The sequence below is a fragment of the Helianthus annuus genome, chromosome 1 (assembly GCF_002127325.2).
Source record: "Helianthus annuus cultivar XRQ/B chromosome 1, HanXRQr2.0-SUNRISE, whole genome shotgun sequence".
NCBI classification, from domain to species: Eukaryota; Viridiplantae; Streptophyta; class Magnoliopsida; order Asterales; family Asteraceae; genus Helianthus; species Helianthus annuus.
Genome location: NC_035433.2, coordinates 127,426,751 through 127,449,454, shown reverse-complemented (window position 1 = coordinate 127,449,454; position 22,704 = coordinate 127,426,751). Strand labels below are relative to the sequence as shown.

The 22,704-nt window shown below is 35.9% G+C and overlaps 2 protein-coding genes across 2 annotated transcripts; both read right to left on the bottom strand.

Annotated features, from left to right (window-relative positions):
- Positions 1–10,584: 10,584 nt before the first annotated feature.
- LOC110931107 (probable glucan endo-1,3-beta-glucosidase A6) lies at positions 10,585–11,984 on the bottom strand. Its single transcript, XM_022174517.2, has 2 exons — positions 11,825–11,984; positions 10,585–11,738 (listed from the first exon to the last, which is right to left on the bottom strand). Exons 1-2 carry the CDS (start codon positions 11,892–11,894, stop codon positions 10,723–10,725), a joined length of 1,086 nt encoding a protein of 361 aa, XP_022030209.2. The 5' UTR covers positions 11,895–11,984; the 3' UTR covers positions 10,585–10,722.
- Positions 11,985–17,361: 5,377 nt separating this feature from the next.
- On the bottom strand, positions 17,362–20,560 carry LOC110877255 (receptor-like kinase TMK4). The gene is made up of 2 exons (XM_022125411.2): positions 18,205–20,560; positions 17,362–18,110 (listed from the first exon to the last, which is right to left on the bottom strand). Exons 1-2 carry the CDS (start codon positions 20,480–20,482, stop codon positions 17,599–17,601), a joined length of 2,790 nt encoding a protein of 929 aa, XP_021981103.1. The 5' UTR covers positions 20,483–20,560; the 3' UTR covers positions 17,362–17,598.
- Between the last annotated feature and the right edge of the window lie 2,144 nt (positions 20,561–22,704).

Sequence of the window (22,704 nt, the reverse complement as noted above, 5' to 3'; positions counted from 1 at the left end):
TTGATAAATCAAGTGCAAGAACTCAAAATAATCCTTCTAATTTTCGGCCATATGATGGTTTCAAGAGGGTTTCAATTTTGAGTTATTAGTGTATAAAATCCTAGCTAAATCAAAGTGTTTGTTGGAAGGCTTGGGGTATACAAGCTTGAGGTCTTCTACACTTGAAGGCAACCGTTCAAGAAGCATCATCTTCTTCTTTTCTTTTTACTCCTTGGAAGGTAGTATTCTAAACACCCTATGGTTGTGTTTTATTTTTGATAGCATGCATATTCGTATATGGATCCGGGTATTGGGTTTTACATATAAAATGGTTTTTATATCTTGTAAGTAACATGTTTTAAATTATATTTTCCGCTGCATTTATTTTTTATATGGATAAAATACTTTGATAAACATGTGAAAAACCCAACAATTTTTGCATATGATCTAGATATCTATGTGTTAAATGGGCAAATTTATGTAGCAAAACTTTTAAAGAGTGAAAGAACATGCATATTTGGATAAGATGGAAAGAATTCCCTCATGGATTGATAATGCTAGAAGCATTAATGATGTCAAAACCTCAAGAACGTATTATACGAAGTTGACAAAATACGTATGGACTAAATAGTCGAGACGAGTGTTGTACAACTTGAGATATTCGGATAAAGAGGGATATAAGTTTCATGTTCTATCAACATTCTACTTTTAAAAGTTCACTATAATTGCAATTTACAGTAATGATGTCTAGGCATCATCGAGAGAAATTGTCGAGCTTTTAGAGGGAGAATTTTTGAATGACCTTGCATGGTCAAATTATTACTCGAACTGCAGTTCAAGTATATATGTAATTATATTTTACCAATCCCTAAAGTACATCTAGAAGATGATGTTTAGATATTTTAGTATGAACATAGTTGAACTTTAAAAGTTGTTAAGTCATTTGTTATAAGAAATGCATATTATCATCTCCTACCAAAGTAGAGATTCTCATTCTAGAAGTACCATCGTTAAATGCATAAGTGCACTAATATGTTTTCTCTAGCTATGTATGGTTATAATATCTTTCACTTGAGCTTATTGTCATGATATAACCTTTGTCAAGCGAAGAGACATTGGAATGAGTTCAAAGAAATATTTCAGGTATAAACGATATTTGATTATATTTAACAAAACACAGTCGTGCACATTAAGGGATCAAGCGACAAATCATTGGCTACAAAAGCTTTGTTCGACTTTCAAGCAAGATGGACACACGTCACTTAAAGGATACATGTTAAAATGATGGGAAGACTTATTCAAGTTGCACTCTTTTTCTCTTGACTAAGTTTTATCTCACTGGGTTTTCTTAGTAAGGTTTTTAATGAGGCAATATACCTAATCCAGAAGTATTAGGGGGAGACAATACGCGCTGCACTCTTTTTCCCTTAGCTGAGGTTTTGTTCCACTGGGTTTTTCTAGCAAGGTTTTTAACGAGACAGCATCACCAAGCGTATTAAAGAATAGTATATCATCATGTGGATAGTCAAGGGGGTGTTATGAATGCGTCCATTATGTAGTGACTATCCACATCTATAACTCATATCTCTTTAGTGCATCCATTATGTAGTGACTATCCACATCTATAACTCCTATCTTTTTAGTTACTATTGTACTAATGTAAGGGCCTATATATAATGGCATTTGTATATGATGTTGAAATCAATCAATAAGAAATTCATCTCCCATTCTTTTCTATACATTGCTAATAGGTTCTAGTTGTTGCATAACAAAATTGTTTTTTTCATGGGGTTCATAAACTCTTTTTAACGGTTTTAACTAAAATCTTTTTTAATGTTTTTAGTAACCAAAATATACACACAATATGCTTACCGATATATCACCGCAAACTTATGAAATATCATGTATATCCAATGGAAACTTTATGTATCATGTATGACATTAAATTAAAAATCTATTAAACTACTAGATGTAACCATTCATTAAGGTTATAGGGTGTGATCATCACCCTCATGACCACCATGACCCTCCACGTCAGTGTGTCACCCATCTCTAATTCACAATCCAAAACCACTACCCTAAGGGTGTGATCATGACTCAAACCACCATCCCCTTATTTATTTTAAATTATCTTTATCTAGAGAAAAAGAAAATGTTTACTTGAAAAATGGAAAAGGAGGACCATGGTTGAAATGGTTTAATCCATGCAAACCATGGTGGATTAGGGAAGGGGTGGTATAGCCTTCCATTCATATTCCTACGTGGCGAATCATGTCCCAACCATGACCCCCAGACCCTTTAACCTAAGAATGGTTTACCAATTGATCATTTTATATTTATTTTTCTAAAACTAAAAAACTTAATATTTAACACCTAAAAATTTTATATTTACTCATCCAAGATATTATGATATTTCTTACGGTGTATATATACATATAGGGGGGCGCTAAAATGAAAATCACCCCTAGTTGCAAGAACCGCGAGAACCACTCTTCACCAATCAGATAATGACAACCAAAAGGGTAATATATTCATTTAATCAAAACCATCAAATCATCTCTCTATCCTCATTAAAGTCTCTTTTTTTAAAGTCTTTTCAATTTCTCTCTCTTCACATTTATCTTTCATCTTTTTGTTATTTTGTTAAAAAGTTTTTGTAAAACACTTTTTGTAAAAAAAAAAATTTAAAACCGTAAAAAAAGTTTTCGTAAAAAATGTATAAAAGTTTAAAAACGTGTGTGTAAAAAAGGTTTTTGTAAAAAAAATGTTAAAACCGTAAAAAAGTTTTCGTATGAATTTTTGTCTTTTGTAAAAAACGTTTTTATGAAAAAAAATTGTAAAAAAATTTTGGTAAAAAAGTTTTTGTAAAAAAAATTTTAAAACCATAAAAAACGTTTTCGTAAAAAAAACGTAAAAAAGTTTAAAAAACGTGTGTGTAAACAAAAAGATTATGTAAAAAAAAGGTTAAAAACGTAAAAAAAAATTTCTTATAAATTTTTGTTCTTTGTTAAAAAGTTTATGTAAAAAAAATTGTAAAAAAGTTTTTCTGTAAAAAAAAAGTTTAAAACCGTAATAAAGTTTTCGTAAAAAAAGTTTAAAACAGTAAAAAATGTTTAAAAACGTGTGTGTAAAAAAAACGACGCGAAAATACAGGTCGTAAAAAACGGCGCGTAAAAACGAGGCGTAAAAAACGGCTCGTAAAAAGACCGGGTGATAAAACGACACGTAAATATGGGGCGTGAATACGGGCGCGTAAAACCGGGCGTAAAAAAACGGCGCGTAAAATCGGGCGTAAAAACAGCGCGTAAAAAAGGGGCGTAAAAAACGGCGCGTAAAAAAACCGGCTCGTAAAAACGTTTTTCGTAAAAAAAAATCCTGATAAAAATTGTTTTTTTTAAATCAGATTTTAAAATGTTTTTTAATTAAAAAATATGATTTTAATAAAAACAATTAATTTAATAAGACAAACAAGTAACAAAAACAATATATACAATAAGACAAAACAAGCAAATTTACTAAACTTCTCTTTTAACATTAAAATATTAAAAAGATAATAAGAGAAAAAGAATTTAATATTGTTTTTATAACTTTTAATCTCATCCATCCATCTTCAAAGATCAATGGTTGGAAAGTGGTTCTCGTGGTTCTCTTAACTGGGGGTGGTTTTCATTTTAGCGGCCCCTGATATATATATATATATATATATATATATGGAGCCGCTAAAACAGAAACCATCCCTAGTTGTAAGAACCGCGAGAACCACTCTCAACCAATCAGAAAAAGGGGTAGTTTGGTCATTTCCCTTAAAAGTCCAATCTATCATCTCTCCTCTCTCCTCTTTAAATGTCCAATATTAAAGTTGCAGACCTTCATCTTCAAAACACAAACATCATCCTTGCTCCATCTCTCTCTCGATGACATCCAACCCCAACCTCACACCCACCACCACATCGCAACCACAGCCCCCCACCTCCTCGTTACACGCTGAAGAACCACCACCACCACCGCCTGGTGGTGGTGCGACGACGGAACCGAGAAAGGCGGGTGGCGGCGAGGAGATGAACAACGATGAACGGAGATTCGACGGCCACTGAAGATGTCGATCGAAAAGGATGCAGGTTTGGTGGTGGTCGCCGGAGAAGTCGATTGTTATACCAGTGAAAGATCGATGAGCAGTGATGTGGTGAAAGGTGTTGATGGACAGCGACCGGAGATTATGCAGGTTCCAACGACGATGCAGATGACAGGTGTTGGTGGTGTGGCGGTGGGTTTGGTGGGTGTGGTGGTGTGGCAGTGGGTTTGGTGGTGTGGTGGTGGGTTTCGCGAGGTGGCAGTGGTTGATGTCGACGGCTCCGATGTTGGGTTTTGAGGTCGACGGCTCCGATGTTGGGGGGTTGATGTCGACGGTGGGTGAAGGGCGGCGATGGTGGTGTGTTATTGAATCCGATGGTATTTTGGTATGTTAGGGTTTTTATTTGTGTGTGCCTGGAATCTGATGGGTTTTTGCTACGCTAGGGGGTTTTGATATGTGTTCTTTGATCTCTGTTTTGATTTGTTATGTTGGGGGTTTGATTTGTGTTCTTTTGAATCTGTGGGTTTTGATATAGTCGATTGGGCGATGATGCAAAAAAAACGTAGATTTGGATGACGATGGCGCGGCAATGATGGCGGAGGGTAGGTTTTTTGAACCTGCAACCCCACTTTTGCAGCCTTTTGATTATCGGATAATCTGAGCCAAAACCCGTTTTTTTTTCGAGATACACTTTGTTTTGATATTGTTGGTTTTTTATTGTTTTTCCCCCTAGTCGATGATGATAACAATATATCTGAGACACCTCCTGAGTTTGCGATTTCTGAGTGCGTTCGTTTTGGCGTAAAAAAGTTTTTGTAAAAAAAAGTTAAACCGTAAACTTTTTAACGTAAAACGTAAAAACGTAAAACGTAAAAGTTTTACGTAAAACGTAAAAATTTTAACGTAAAACATAAAACGTAAAAAGTTTTACGTAAAACGTAAACAGTTTTACGTAAAACGTAAAAAGTTTTACGTAAACAGTTTTACGTAAAACGTAAAAAGTTTTACGTAAAACGTAAAAATTTTAACGTAAAACGTAAAAGTGTAAAAACGACGCGTTAAAAAAAACGTGTAAAAAACGGCGCCTTAAAAAACGACGCTTGAAAAAATGACGCATAAAAAACGGCGCGTTAAAAAACGACGCTTGAAAAAGCCCAGCGTGCAAAACCGGGGCGCAAAAAATTTGTCTTGTTAAAAAAATTGAATTTAAAAATGTTTTTAATAAAAATATTCTTTTTAAAAAATAAAAAGTAATATAATAATACAAAAGTAATAAAAAATAATAAAGACAAAAAGACAAAAAAGAGTAATTTTACTAGACTACCCTATATATATATATATAGGGGGCTGCTAGAATGAAAACCACCTCGAGTTGTAAGAACCGCGAGAACTACACCCCACGGGTGGGTGTTCACCATGATTTTTTTTTACAACTAGATGTGTATATTATAAACACAGTCGTAAAAAAAATTTAAACGCCGCGGCCGAGGGGGTAGTTTTTTACACCACAAGTTTGGTGTTTTTATTTTTTTTCTTTTTTCTTTTTTTTTTCACCAAACTTGTGGTGTAAAAAACTACCCCCTCGGCAGCGGCGTTTAAAATTTTTTTTTTACGGCTGTGTTTATAATATACACATCTAGTTGTAAAAAAAAATCATGGTGAACACCCACCCGTGGGGTGTAGTTCTCGCGGTTCTTACAACTCGGGGTGGTTTTCATTCTAGCGGCTCCCTATATATATATATATATATATGTAAAGTGTTCTGTACAAATGCCCTTATCGTACATTACGTACGCTACAATCTCAGCCGTCAGATCATCTTCCCGCATTTTAAAATCGCATGTTTTTTTATAACAATTTCGCATGTGATAATTTTTTTATGAATTCGCATGTTGTTTTTTTGTACCAATTTCGCATGTGATAATTTTGATGACATAGCATGTTGTTTTTTTATAACAATTTCGCATGTGATAGTTTTTGATGAATTCGCATGTTGTTTTTTTGTACCAATTTCGCATGTGATAATTTTGATGAAATAGCATGTTGTTTTTTTGTAACAATTTCGCATGTGGTAGTTTTGATGAAATTGAATGTTAAAAAACCAACATGCGAAATTGTTACAAAAAAACAACATGCGAATTCAATGCGGGAAGATGATCGGACGGCTGAGATTGTAGCATACGTAATGTACGATAATGGCATTTGTACGTTAACCTAACCCTATATATATATATATATATATATATATATATATATATATATATATATATATATATATATATGTATGTATGTATATATAGAAATCCGCTAAAATAAGAACCACCTCCAGTTGTAAGAACCGTGAGAACTACTTGATCCGGGGCGAGTTGGACCAAAATTTTTTTTCATAAACGTAGATGCGTGTATTATAAACACATTTGTAAAAAAAATTCAAAAAAAAATGTCGTGTGTGTAGTTTTGAGCACCACAAGTTTGGGTTTATGGGTACCGTAAATATTAAATAAAATTTACAGTACCCGTAAACCCAAACTTGTGGTGCTCAAAATTACACACACGACATTTTTTTTTGAATATTTTTTTTTTTACAAATGTGTTTATAATACACGCATCTACGTTTATGAAAAAAAAATTTGGTCCACCTCGCCCCGTACGGTATAGTTCTCACGGTTCTTACAACTGGAGGTGGTTCTCATTTTAGCGGTCCCCTATATATATGGTAAGGTTATTGTAGAAAATGTTAAAAGTGTGAGAAATGTGAGAAATATTGTGGAGATGACATGTGTCCTAAATCTAAATTAATTCAAAGGGGTAAACAAGTAATTTTATTATTAATTAAATTAATGCAAAACTTTCCATAACCGCCACCTTAATTATAGGAACTGGATTTTTTTAAAAGATCTATATAAACACCATTCAGCAAGTATATAACACCATTCAGCAAGTATATAACACCATTCGGCAAGTATATAACACCATTCAGTAAGTATATAACATCTTTCAGTAAGTATATAACACCATTCAGCAAGTATATAACACCATTCACTAAGTATATAACATCATTTAGTAAGTATATAACACCATTCAGTAAGTATATAACACCATTTCATAAGTATATAACACCATTCAGCAAGTATATAACACCATTCAGCAAGTATATAACACCATTCGGCAAGTATATAACACTAGTCGGCAAGTATATAACACTATTTAGTAAGTATATAACACCATTCATGGACTAAACATCTGATCGAAACATATTTTTTCTCTTTATAAGTATATCAATATGGTACTCATATTAAAGATAAAAAACGTTATGGTGTATTTTTTTTTAAAGTTACGTATAAAAAGTTATTGACGTTTAAAAAAGACGGGGGGAAGTTACATGTGCATTAATGTTAGTTTCTTAATTTAAAAATTTTACATTTACCAATATACCCTTAATCTAGAAAATTAATATGTTTAATAGTAAACATTATTTACAATTTTGCCATTATGATCTCAACCATTAGATCAAATATCTCATGCTGTAGATTCTTTCTTACCTTTCTCACAAAAAAACCTTTTTTTACAGGAACATCTACCTATATATATATATATATATATATATATATATATATATATATATATATATATATATATAGAAATGGGATCAGGAGAAAACGCTCAAAAGTGTGAGAATGGTGAGAATACATCCTGGCCCAACACGTGTCACGCGGCATAGAGAAGGGCGAAGGGGCTTTTTTGTCTTTTCAATCCTCTTTTATTTTCCCAACGCGGTATAATATTTTCTGGCGTCTAAGTTTTTTTTGGCGTTAATTGTATTTTATTAAACTTTTTAGCGTTGAATTAATTGTTTTTGTGTCACATATATAATTTTTTGGCGTTATAGCGTTTTCTGGTTATTTTTTTTGGCGTTTGTGGCGTTTTGTATAATAATTCACTACGAGTCATTAATATTTGCATAAGATTACAATAAGACCAATTTTTTTTGGCGTTTAGTGAATTTTTTGGTGTTTGATACCCTTTACAAGGTACTTTGCCAGCACCCGTTCTCCCAGTTCTCATACTACTAGCGTTTTGGTGTTTGTAGTTTTTGGCGTTTTATATAATAGTGTATTTTAGTTATAGAGAATTAGATAACAAAACAACATATAACCTGATATCAAAACAATATAAAATGAAAACAAAAATAATAAAAATTGGTAATCTAATTTCTCTTCCGAATCTTCACTGTCATCAGCTTCTTTATTCTTGAATTTGTTTTTGGCGTTTTGAACCTTTTTTGAATACTTTAGCTAGATGCCAACTTTCCTTCATAAACCCCGTCTTTTTCAGAAGTAGCTGCTTAGTGGCAACCTGTTTTTTGGTGTGATATTCTTGTTTGGTGGCATGTCATTAAAGATCAACTCTTGCTTGATGCTATTTGTAATAATGGAGTCCAAAATAGCATTTTACACTTGTGTTGATCCCTTTATTCCATGCCTATATTCATCAAGAACAAAGCTCACATGATAGCATAGCACTGTCATCAGTCTCTTTTTCTTGAATATTTGTCCATCTCATTCAGCAAAATATTATTGAGATAACCCCCTCAGAAGAAAGAACCATTTCAGTGAAAGCTTTGCCATCTGTGGCGTTTTAAAGTGAGTGGTTTCAAGAGGATATGGCGTTTGTGTTTTCTGGGTATGATTAATTCATTGTGTATAGACCCCTCTCTTATAGGAGTTTTTTAGCGCGTAGTTTAGGCGGGACTTTTTATTGTAATAAATGATAGTAATAAGGTAACTGTCTTTTCAGTTACTGTTTTTGTATTTACTGTGTTGATCAGCTTTTATCAGTTTTATAGGTTATAGATGTCCCATGTTCTAAGTTTGGCGTTTTTTAAATGGCGTTATGGAGAATAAGTTGACAAAATACAATAACGGAGTAAATAAAATATTAAGCAGGAAAAATATTTTTTGTTATTTTTGGCGTTTTGTAAGGATTAACCATTTTTAGTATTTTTTTTTTGGCATTTTGCTAATAAAGATAGAAATATATCATTTAATTATCTTTAAAAAAAATAAGATTACATAGAAGAAAAAAAAGAGGGAAAAAATTAAAAGCATTCGTCAAAAGGTACTTTATCCGAAAAGTATCCATCACTTACGTCATCTTCTTCCTCCTCGGAATCTTCATCTGGATCTTCATCCATGTCATCACCTTCACCTTCATCAGCTTCTTGTTCCTAAAGATTCTAAAGCCTCCACTTGAACATGTCTTGCATTAACTCCAATTTTGAGTCTATTTCTGTGTTGGTACAAGTGGCGTTATGCAATTCTTCCATGAAACCCAGACGCTGCTTTGTCATGATGTTTTCTAGCCAGTATACTTCCTGCTCTCCGTTGTCGTATGTAACCGTCACCATGTCTGTTTCATCATCAAAATGCCATGATGTCATGACAGGGTCCGGCTTCCCATCTGCTTTGATTGGTCCAAATTTCCTGGTTAATGCTTTCATAAGCATATGTGTTTCATGGCATTCGTTGTCTAGAGCGATTCTTCCATCTTCAGAATTTCCCTGACCGTCTTAACATACACCCTCCTTCTGTTGTCAAACGGAGGACGAATCGCCTGATTGCCAGAGTGTATCTCCAGGAAACGATTGTTGCCATTTTTGGCGTTTTGGTTAAAGATGTTTTTTGCAGAAATGGATAGATTTAAGTGATTATGGAAGCTATGTTTTACCTCGTTTATATAATGATGTTTTTGACGCGTAATTTAGGAGGTAATTTCTTCTAATAAATGTTAATAACTGAAATTCAGTTACTGTGTTCTTTCATCTTCTTTTTTGGCGTTTTGTTTTTAATGGCGTTTTATTTTTATTTTTTTAATGGGGTTTTATCATTTGATGGCGTTTTGAATATGAGCGGTAAAAGACCCTTTTACCCTTAATTAAGCGCGTCCCACATAATATATAATTGATGTTATTTACGAAAACGCCACCGCGCAATCTAGTCCATGGATTGTTTTGATCGGACGACCCATAAGCGTTCTCACCGTTCTCACACTTTCTACCGTTTTCTGTAGATCCTGACCCTATATTTATATACCCAACATATAACTTAAAAGGAACTAACTTTGCAAACTATAAATTTTCAACCTATTATACTAAATGCATTCACCCATCAACTTCTCGTTGCGCCATCCCCTTTACCGCATCTATTACAACTCATATTAGGGCAGTGTTGTAGTAATCGCTAGTCACTAGTCGGGCGGCGGGGTGGGGATTAGCGATTAATCGGGATTAATCGGAATTAATGGGGATTAATCGGGATTAATTTGATTAATCGGCGCCTAGTCGGGATTTTTACAACCATGTATTTGGGTTACATGATTTTAAATGTGTCTGGGTATAGTTGATATAGGCTAGGTTCAAGTTCAACGATCCGATCAACCCGACATGATTTACACCCGCTGAAATTAGGATTTAAGATCCAAGATTTCATTTCATACTCATATTGTTATATGTTGATATACATGCTTTCAAAATAGAACTTAATAAGAAATACTTGTATCCATTAATAATCATATAATCAAATTTCAAACATACTACCTCATTATTTACTATAAACTTATTTGATGAATGATAGCAGATTGTAACCCAACCCAGAAGTTGATATCTAATAACATTAGCCCATACGAGTTATGTTCACTGCATAAACAGGACTCCCATCATGAGTTAACATGCCCCAGTGTCTTTCAGTAGCCGGCCCATATTTCTGATCCTCATCATACAACGAGAATATAAAGGTTGGTATAACCTGCCCGGGTCGGGCCGGAGTTCCAATACTTGGGACCGCAGTCATCTTTCGTACGAGATTGTTGTTGTACTCAGCTGCATTGTTCGGGTTTGCACCAGACCCGCCTTCGTGTGGCCAACCTGTTTCTGAAATAGCAAGCATCACATTATCATAGCCAAGTTTAGACATTGCATAGACCACTGAGTCAAGCATTTGGTCCAGGAGGTTGGTGTACACGAGCCCGGTTTGCGGGTCAGTGTAGGTTACATTTACACTTCTAAGTAAAGCAAAATCAAGGCTTATGTTTGTTTGATTCGCGGTTTGGTTTTCGAACCATGCGAGGTAAGGGTAAACATCTAGGAAGAAAAAGGATTTCGTCCCGTTTATGTATTTAAGCAACGGCGTCATGAATTCGCGTAATTCGGGCTTGAAGCTTGCGTTCGATGGTGGGAATGTCATTTCCATCATGTCCATTGCTAGGGGAGTGCCTACTTTAATGTTGCGAATCCCTCGCGCTTTTATGGTGTTTTTAATCCGTCTAATGGCGGGTACAAGATCACGCGCTATTTGGATATCTTGGTCCGTGCTTAGGGAGCTGAAAACTTCATCTCCAACAAGCACGAACCGGATTTTGGTGTTGGGATGGTGAGCTATGATATGTTCATACACCCATTGGTCCGCGAGGCGTTGGTTGGCAGCGATTCCAGAGATTTCGTCGTTCGTAACCGTGATCGCTACCTCGATGTTCTTTCCCGAAAGAAGGTTTAGGATTTCGTGGTCAGCGTCATAAAGTTTGACTCGGCTCACATTCATGTCTTGTAGGATCTCGATTGACCGAGCTGGAGACGGAAGGTTGTTTCCTAGTCGTCCGTAGTTTACACCGATCATGTTCGATACCGTCGCCCCTGAAACCACACAAGAAAAGGGGGAAAAGGGTTAGAATTATGTTGAAGAACATTACTAAAGCTATTGATGTTAATTGATAAGGTACCCGAGAAAGCAATGAGAGACAAGAAAGAGAGGAAAACAAGAGCCATTTTGGGGAAATTTTTATTTTCCATATGACAAAAAAAGATTTTAATATATGATATTGATGGGAATTATATGTAAACATGAGATTATATATATACACACTTGAGGATGGTGATATAAATAAAGAGTGATTGTTCAACTTCATAAGTTGTGTGAGTTGTATGGGTGGCAATGATCTTTGTGAGAGTTAATTCACAATATAGTTTAGAAATGTTAGTTTTTTATACCCTTGCAAATGATGGTGAGGTGGTTAAAGATTATGAGTGGAGACCTTTGACTTGGTAGCAATTTAGGTATGGAAATGTAACAAAGTTGAGCAAGATAAATCTAAGTTTTTTTTTCATATATTATATGGTTAATTAGGAATTGTTTACTAGTGAACCAAACTCTCAAAAGTCAAAACCAAAAGCTTTAACAACAAAAACTATAATGGAGTGCCTAAAAAGATGTTAAGTGGAACTAATATTAGGGGTAGGGGTGCTTCACTTTTCATCACTCACCACACTCAATCATGTTTTGTCACGTCATCGAACTTGATTTCATCACTAGTGATGGATTTTAGTGGGGGTGTCCATCACTCACCACACCCAACAATTTCCCTCCTCAACGGTAACATTCTGCAACTTTTCACGCGTTGTGGCTACCACGAGTGATGAGTTTAACAAGTGATGGAATTAAGCGGCGACGGTGTTCCACGCTACTCCATGAGTGATCGTTGCTCCATAACGCGGCGCCCCGGGTGCCCTTATGCACTGCTCGTTGCTTGGTTGTAATTTTAGGTGTACATGGTTTAATATTAAATCTAAATTAAGAATACAACAACCGTATCTAGTAAATTCCACAAATAACAAAGCTATTGGTTGGGTCTAGCTAGGGTAAAATATAGACAAACATTACCTCTATCCTAGAGATGTTGTTTCTAGAGAGACCTAGACCTTCAATTTCAAATCAAACTGTTGTCAAACGGATGAAACTAAAAATAGAAATAAAAAGCTACCAAATAACAAAAGAAGTGGTAAAATAGTAACATAGTAAAACAGAAATAAATATATCATCATAAAACAACATATAGACTAAATACATGAACAAACTCACATAATCACTATGTACACCTAAAATTTAAACAAAGCTACCACATATATCTAATTTATACTAGGATAGTAGGTTGCAAGTTGTAACCTACCAAGTGGACTCATACTTGGCAAATTGGACCCAAGCGTGTCCATTATGGGGGCCTTTTACATCGTATCTTTAAGACTTTTAACAAATCTGAGTAGAAACCCATTCTGGGCTCAAACTGGCTTGAGTTGAAACTTGTCCGGTTACTTTCTACATTGGGCTGAAATCATTTTGCTTAAACCGGTCCGCGTTGAGAACCAATTTTATGGTTGAAAAGCCCAACCCACTTAAACCAATTTGTATCAGGTTCAAAACCGATTTAGCCACCCGGTTTTATTGGGTTCAAACGTATCCGGTTCGAGTGTTTGTACGATACCTGTATCGTAACGGACCGATACCGACCAAACAACAATAGTACTGGTACGGGCATTCGTTTTTATGGGTTTTCAATCGATTTAAAAATCGTGTCGACGGGAAACGATTGTTATGCCGAGTGCTGGTATAGTACTGGTATTGTAATGAATCAGACCGATAATGCCCAAAGACCTGCAGCGAAGCGCACAAGAATCCCTCTAGTATATATATATATATAAAGGTTCATTTGAGAAGAAAATTAAATTAAGAAGAAAAAGAACAAAGGGTACAAATGTAAAACATTAAATAGTTTTTCTCTCAACTCATTTATTATTATCTTTGACTAATTAATTAGTAATAAACACTATCATCCTCCACACTTAAATTTTTGCTTACACACATCAAAATTTATCCTACACGTTTTGAAAATTATCCTACACATATTGAAATTTATCCTACACAGCTCGTAATTCATCCTACACACCTCGTAATTTATGCTACACTTTAAATTATATATTTTTTCTTTTTTTGAAAAATATGTTTTTTAAAATAAGTTACAAATTTAATGTAGTTAGCTATTAAAAAGGAAGACTACCAATTAATGATCCATCTAAGTTTACCAATATACCCTTACACTAATATTAAATGCAAAAATTAAATGAAGTAAAATGAAGCATTCTTATTGGTTGAAATTTCTTAAATTTTATTCTTACAAAAAATTTCTTCTCTGAACTTTTCACTATATATATATATATATAATAGAAGGCAATGAATAGTGTTTTTATGAATGCTTTTAATATTATATTATAATATATATACATTAATTAATTATTAATTAATTAATTATTAATTAATTATTATTATTAATACTAGAAGCCACTAAATAGTGTTTTTATGAATGCTTTTAATATTATAATATACAAGGCATGTCAGCGAACATCATCTTTAAGGTTTCGTCTTTCGACAGGTTTCTGTTGATGGTTTGAGACGACAGGTTTCTGTTGATTGTTTGAGACGATGTTGTTTGTGAAGCAATTGAGCTTGATCTGTAGAGGTTTGAACTTGAAGATGTGTGTGAAGCAATTGAGTTTGATATGTAGATGTTTGAACTCGAGATCTGATGCGATACGGGTTTATGACTTGCAGTGCTTTTCAGTTCAGTGTCTTTGTTGGTTCCTGTTATTTAATAATATACAGTTTTTTAATAATGATTATTTTCTTTACTTTTTAAGTTAGATAAGCTTGGTGTCAATCAGTACTGACATCGAAAATACCGGTACGGTCTGGTTTGTTATGGTATATGAAGGTAAAAACCGGCACCAGTCTGGTACAGAAAACGCCAAAAGTCGGTATCGAAATGACTATGAAAATATTTTAGTTCGGTAAATTCGGTACTGCTACCCGATATCGTTTACTCATCCCTGATCACGGATACCGTACGAACAACAACGATATCGTGCAACTTTTTTTCTTGATTTTCTTCAACTTATAATGATTTTTTTTTTAGTTTCAGGGGTAGGGATGAGCTCGGTGCCAACCGATACTGATTCGGTACTAGTACCGAAAATACCGGTTACGGTACCGGTATATGAAAGTGAAAACCGGTAGGCGCCAAAAGTGGTACCTAATTGGTACTTAGGATCTTTCGGTTTGGGAAATTCGGTACCGATATCTAGTACCATTTGTTCATCTCTGACCACGGGTTTCATACGAACAACATCATTACCATACAGCTTTTTTGGTTGATTTTCTTTCGGTTATCTTTTAGTATTTTTTCTATATTTTCCTTTTTATTCTTGTCAGCAGTTCTGTGCGTAACACGCTCGTAGTGATTTCAAAACACATGTAAACACAGACTAAATAATAAAAAAATCGCCGCAACGCGGCAATTGTGAAAAACCTAGTTAAAATGAAAGACAATACAACTATTTATTGTAAATTGAAAATATATTGTTTTAGTTTGTTTCTTTTTGTATTCATTTGTCTAATAATATGTTATGATTATATATTATGTTCAACTTTATAAGTAGTATATTGTAAAACGAATGATATGAGCTCGGGTATAATAATCTATATAAATTCTAACTGAATAATTTGCCATGTTTGAGGGCATCACATGGTCTGATTGGTTGGTGAACAACTAAACCGTAGTTGACCCACATAAAATGCTTGTCATGTAAATTATAAGTGAATTATATTATTTTTATCAGTCAAATTTGGACTATCATTTACTTATATATTTTATAACCGAACAACAAACCAAATTAACCGTACACCTTTTTTATCTAACCATACAAAAGAAGCCACAACTTCAAAATTTTGGTTAATCGATCTACTCGAACAAAACAACTTTAACCAAAACCGATTCGTTATTGTTTTTTAATGGCTTAACTATTCACTTGATGACAATTACCGAACCAAATCGACTTATGCTCACCTCTATCCTAAACTAGTGAAAATATAATAAAGTAGCATTCAAGGTGTACAAAAATTGCCGACGTAGACAATCAATTATATCATATACGATGATATGAATTTTTATGGTCAAAATTGTGAAATGGTCGTTCACGCGAGCAAAAAAGTCTACACGATGTAGCCTCAATATATAATAAGTATACTTGCAACTGACGTTTACAGTTGGTTTGTATATAAATGTATTCTAAATAGGTTTATGAATTTTAATATACCAAAACCGACTTCGTTTACAATTGATGTTGTTTGTTTTTTAAGAGGTAAAATGTTTGAAGTCTGCGGACCACATCTGTAGAAGAAGAGGTGGACCAAATCTCTGCAGTCTGCAAAAAGAAGATTCTTTGTTTTAAAATAAATTGGTGGTGGTGTACGGACGGTGATGGTGGTGGTGGGTGGTGGACGTGGACTGTGGGTGGTGGTGGTGGACGGTGGTGGTGGGTGGTGGACGGTGGTGGTGGTGGTGGTGGTGATGGACGGTGGTGGACGGTGGGGGTAGGGGTGGTGATGGACGGTGGTGGTGGTGGTGTTTAACGGTTTGCAGACCTTAGAAGATCTTAGAAGTGGTTGGGCCAAGTCTGCATCAAGAAGAGCTCACGTAAACGTTTTTTAATGAAATGTTTTTGGAAAAACAAACAGTCTGCAGATGACAATGTTTGTGCGTGGTCTGCGCGACGTAGACAAAAGAGTCTGCGCAGATCTTTTTTAGAAAAACAAATACCACCTTAATACTTATTTGGGCCATTATTGTTGAGATTTGAGAAATTAAAAGAAATTAATCCAGCATAACTATGAAGGGTCGCTGTCACAAACTCACAGCCGAAACCAGATCATCTATTGAAGTCGTTACTAACTACAATCATTGAGTCGTTATCCATCAATAGCAACCAACCCATGTGCATACTTTGCTTTATCCTACATTATAAAACACCCAACATTTTTATAAAATTTGACAACTGAGATGTCATCTACCCAACCCAACATGTTTTTATTCCTCTCAAGCCCACCAATTGCTTCCCTTCTTATCTTTCCACTCCATTGCCAGCTTTCATTCGACCCCACAACCTCATTTCCATTTTTATAATAAAAAGATTATTATTATTATTATTTATTCTAAAAATCAGTCGTTTTTGCGGAAAAATGGTAAGCGTGTGATTCCACTCTAGCAGAGGTCTCACGATAAAATCTAGCTTTTACTTGTGTCTTGATCCTCTATACTACGGGGTGTGGGGGGTTTGGGTTGGGGGCTTGGGTTAACATATGGCGGAGGTGGGCTCCACATGGCTGGACGTGGCTTTTTTTGGGTGTGGCGTGACGTGGCTTTTTTTTTGGGGTCAAATATGCCCAGCCAATCTCAGCCAGCCACATCATCCCCCGACCCCACCTGTCTAGTGTAAGATGTTTTATCTGATTCTAACGCTTTTTAAAACGCGGTCGCAAACACCCTCCAAAGAATATTTTTTTAATGAATAAAAGCATAAAACAAGAATTGTGCATGTGAAGAACAAAAAAATGAAGCAATTCAAGAAACCCTGTAAAGATCACACATTTAACTATCTTTCCAACATTTATATATCTTTTGTAATCAAAAAGATTTAAGGAATCCACATTTAACTATCTTTTCAACATTTAGCTATCTTTTGCAATAAAAAAGATTTAAAGAATCCAGCCAATAAACAAAGAGAAAAACATTGCTTTAAAGAATATATCCTCTAATGTAAAAGAATGAACAAATCAAAAAGTGAAATGAGTAAATTTACATATTCTGATCAAAACTTAACAATCTTTTAGCTACCGGCCCGTTGACGTGAATGTGTCTGCTAGTCCAGGGGGTTTAGAGACGATGCTTGACTGAGTTTGACCGAACGAATCATCAAACATTCTTGAAGTACCTTCATCTGCCTGCCACCTTTGAAGAATTTGAGGAAGGCTCATATGAAGGTCAATGCCGTAACTATCTTCTTCTTCGGATTGTGAAGGTTTCCATTGTTGTACTAGAGGGCCCAACACGTTTACAGCATGACCCATGTCGGGTCTTTGATATGGCTCGCGTGCAGTACAATGGCCCGCCAGCTCAGCAACTTTGCAAATGCTTTCTAGGGTTTCTTCGTCTTCAGTGTCGAGAGTTTGGTCTATAGCTTTGATTATGTTTTCTTTTGAGATCAGAACCCTTCTAAACCATGTCACCAAATGACTTCTGTCTTCTGGCATAGTCTCATCTAGCGCTTTTCTGCCTGTTATTAGTTCCATTAGTACCACCCCAAATGCATAAACATCCACTTTTGTAGTCACTCTTCCGGTAGCTACAAAAAACCCGAGGTTAATATTTATCAAATAATTAGAATTAATAATCAACAATAATTAAAGAACACGTATATAACCGAATATCATACTTACCAGCATATTCGGGTGCAAGATAACCAAAAGTTCCAGCCAATCGAGTCTCAACAGAATACTTCCCATCCGGGGCGTTTCTCACCAAACCGAAGTCTGCAACTTTAGCCCGCATATCATCACCAAGAAGAATATTAGACGGTTTTAAATCTCTATGAATAAAACTTTGCTGTGCCAAACTGTGCAAATACTCGACCCCCCTCCCAACATCCAAAGCTATAGACACCCGTTGTTTCCAGCTAAGCGGGCCGGTTTTATATTCCCTCCGGTCAAACAAGTGTTGACTTAAAGTTCCTTGTGGCATGTACTCGTATACCAAAAGTCTCTCGTTACCATTGATACAATATCCAAGAAGAGCCACAAGATGTCTGTGTCTAACTTTGGTTAGTACTGCAATTTCGGCTTGAAATTCTTTCAACCCTTTTGTACCCATTACACCCGACTCCATTCGTTTGACGGCTATTTTAGTCCCGTCATGTAACTCCCCTTTGTAGACGACCCCAAATCCACCTCTTCCTAAAACATTATCTTCACTGAAGCTGTTGGTGACTTCTCGAAGAAGTTGAATGGAAATTGTAACGTTACCTCCTTCAAAAACCGACATTTCTGTATGATCACCGCTGCTTTGACTCTGTAACTCACTAACACCATTATGAGCATTCGAACTACCGCCCATTACACTAGCTTTAACTATTTGTTTACCGTTTTCAGGATCTTGAACTTTCACGGGCTTTTGATTTTTCTTCTTCGTATAACACTTGTAACACACAAACAATATAATCACAACAAAAACGAGAACACCGATAACAATCCCAACAACCATTCCAGTTGAACCCGAACCTCCTTTCTCCGTCCCTTTTGAACTCCCGCCCTTGTTACTAGGGCCCGGCCTTGACCCAGGTGGCCCACTAGGCACAGTTTGACCCAATAACGCATTACCCGTATGCGTAAACTTGACCCGTGGTGGAAAAACAGGTATCGGACCAGAAAGATCATTATTCGACACATCAAGAAGCTGAAGGTCGGGTAAAGAAGTCAAGGTCTCCGGGATTGACCCAGAGAGATCATTATCATTCAACGATAAACTCCTCAACGAAGTCAAATTCGCAAACGCAGGCGAAATCGTCCCAGAAAACTTCTGCTTTCCAAAGCTCACACTCGTCACATTCTTCTCTGAAGAATCACAACTAATGAAAAGCCATCCATTGCAGGCATCATTACCTTTCCAAGACTGCGCCAGTGATATCGGATACCCAATCGCTCCAGCGACCGCAAGAAGCGCCGTCACTTGCGGGTCACAAGGTCCAGCTGTAGGCAAACAAAAACTATTCGTATTTTCATTACCCAACTCCGTAATCACACCACTCTTAAACACAGGCAATGGACCTTGTAACCTATTGTTTTGCAAAGTAACATTCGCTAACTTCGGCAAACCCATCAAACTCTCAGGAACCAAACCCGTCAACTGATTATCCCTAAGTTGCAAATCAAACAAAATCGTACAATTCGTAAGATCCGGAATCGCTCCAGTAAACGAATTCGCCTGCAACCATGCCTGACTAATCTGAGTCATCAAAGAAATCACATCAAGATTACCAGAAAGCCCTTGCACCTGATTATTCAGCCACAAATTCTGTATCTGCGAACCACCGAAACTCGGCGGCAACGCCCCAGTAAGATTATTATAAGACAACCTTAAATTCTGCAAATTAGTGAACTTATCAAATATATCTGGAATGGACCCAATAATGTTAGCATTGCTAGCTTCAAATGTTTGTAAATTACTGTTTTCCCCTAGGGTATCCGGAACAACCCATGGGGATAGATCTGGGTTATCGGAAATTCTTACGGTTTGAAGATTGGTGAGGCCGGAGAAGAAATCGGGTGGGATTGAAGTGAAATTGTTGGATTCGAGAATAACTTGTTCGAGTAGAGTGAGATTGGCGAGGGTGGGGAGGGGGCCGGCGATGTGGTTGCGGGGTAGGGATAGGGTTTTGAGTTGGGTGAGTTGGTTGAGGTCTGAAGGTAGGGTTCCGGTGAGGGATTTGTCGGGGAGGTTTATGGAGGTGACGCGGTTGGAGTTGTCGCATTGGATGCCGTCCCAGTTGCAGAAGGAGGAGGTGGTTGTCCAGGTGGATGGGGTGGAGGAGAGGGTGGTGGAGAGTTTTGACATGACGGCGGCGTCGTCGCCGGTGGTTTGAGTGGTGAGGAAGAGGAGGAGGGTGGTGGTGATTAAGAGGTGGGGGTGGAGGTGACGGTGACGACCGTCGTGGAGTAACATTGTGGGGGTCAATGGGTGGCGGATGAAGTGCCGGTGGGGAAAAGGGGAAGCTGTATAGAATTAGAAATACCGCGTTGTGTTTAGCCTAGCTTTAACGGTGCGATATAGTTTTAAAAAGGTCCCTTAAGTTTAAGGGTGTTACATTTTCAATAGATTATGACTTATGAGATTATTATGTTATATTGTCAACTTATCATATCCTCTCAATTTCTTAAGTGGAATGGACCATACAAAGAAAATGTTGACTTGATGATGAACTATCCCAATCGTTTTAGCTAGGCTTATGGAAGTAGAGGTGAACAAAAAAACCTAAATTCGGACCCGAATCTGAGAAAAAACCCGGACCCAAGTATTAAAAAACTGGGTTCTTTTTAACCCAAACTCGTATGGGTAGGATCCGGTTATGAATATTCTCATCAATACCCGAACCCGGGTTTTTTGTATACCCGGGTTTAGGAATACTTGCACCGGGTTTTACGAATACCCGATATTAGGTTTTTTTAGGAATGTGTGCACTTTGATTATTCTAGTTCCTAATAGCATGTAATCTTGTAAAATTAAAGTTTTATATAATTAATTAAAGTTCATGTTTATACCCATCTATGTTTTTTTTTAATACCCACCTAGGTTTTTTTCATACCCGACTAATACCTGAACCTGTAAATAGGTATAATACCTGGTTATAAAAAAACCCGAACCTGATCCTCGGCACACAGGGTAGGGATTTCCTGGCCAATACCCAGACCTGACCCGGGTATTGGCAATACCCGAAAATTCAAAACATGGTCATACCCGTACTCGAACCGGGGTATTAAAAAAACCCGGTTTGTGCACCTCTATATGGAAGGTAAGGATGAGATTGGTACCGGTACGGTACTGAAAGTATCGATCCTAAACATCGTAAATAAATGAGTACCGATACCGGTATCAAAAGTACTTAGTACAGTATGATATTTGAAGGTAAATCAACTAAAAATACTTATACTATACTGAACCGAAAGTACTGCTCTCGAAAAACATAAAACGCTAGTACAGATAATGGTTTGGTATAGTAAATGGTATTGGTAACAGTTAGATTTAGGTACTCGGTACCATTTGCACATCTGGAATGGAAGGGGTCAAGACCGGGCCGGACCGGTGGGATTAGACTCAACTTCAAGACCTAAGACAGACCTGGTCGGAGCCCGGAAGTGTCTAGGTCTATCTTGGTCAAGTTGGTTCAAAGGTTGGGCCAAACCAAGAAATTGTTGGGCCTTTGAAAACTAAATGTGTCAATATCACTTTTCAGCCTATTTCAAGCCCATTGGGCATTATCTCAGCCCAAGAATTACAAACATATAGAACAAGATATTAGAAGTTATAGACAACACCTTTCTTTCCAGTTTGTACATATTAATTTGATGAATTACATATTAAATTGTTGGCCTTTGATATCAAAAACAGTTCCACCATCACTTCATTCAAAAAACAATATGATTAGCATCATGTAATATCAATTCCGAGGATTCTAAAAATGATCAACAATTTTATAGGATTCATATCCATTTATCAATTTGAACAATGCACCCAAGGTTTTCAAAGACAGATAATATAACAATTCCAAAGCACGTTTTTCCTTCAATCTTCAACATTTAGAACTAGAACTGCATCTATTCATAGAGTTTCTTATAATTGACCCAACGTTTTCATAAACATACAAAAATAAAAGTCAAAGAAATAACTAAACTGATAAATTACATAACAAAATTACCATTAACAATTTAATAACCTTTTGTAAGATCTACTTTAACTAAAACTCCGATGTCATTAATGTTTTTATCTCGACTATCAAAATTCTGTCTTTTGTGTTTTTTTTTTTTTTTTTGCTTCTAGAATATGAAGGATAAAGAATCTCTATACGAGTCTAATATCCTCCACCGGTATTGAAAATCAACTTAAACAACAACTGAAAGTAGAACCACCAATATATCTAAACAAAACAAAAAAGAAATAAGCATTTAAGATATAGTCGAAAAACAAAACATGTACGATACCTTTATCATTTTTAGAGAGTTGGGTATTGTAACGTGTTTTGCTTCCACCGTATCAATATATCAAACCTCAAACTACTTTTTGTGTCAGATCCTCAATTTTTTTTTTCAAATTTGACTTATATTCTAATAACATTGTACAGTTTAATAGTTTAATGTTAAGAAATACACACTAATACAAACACCGTTACG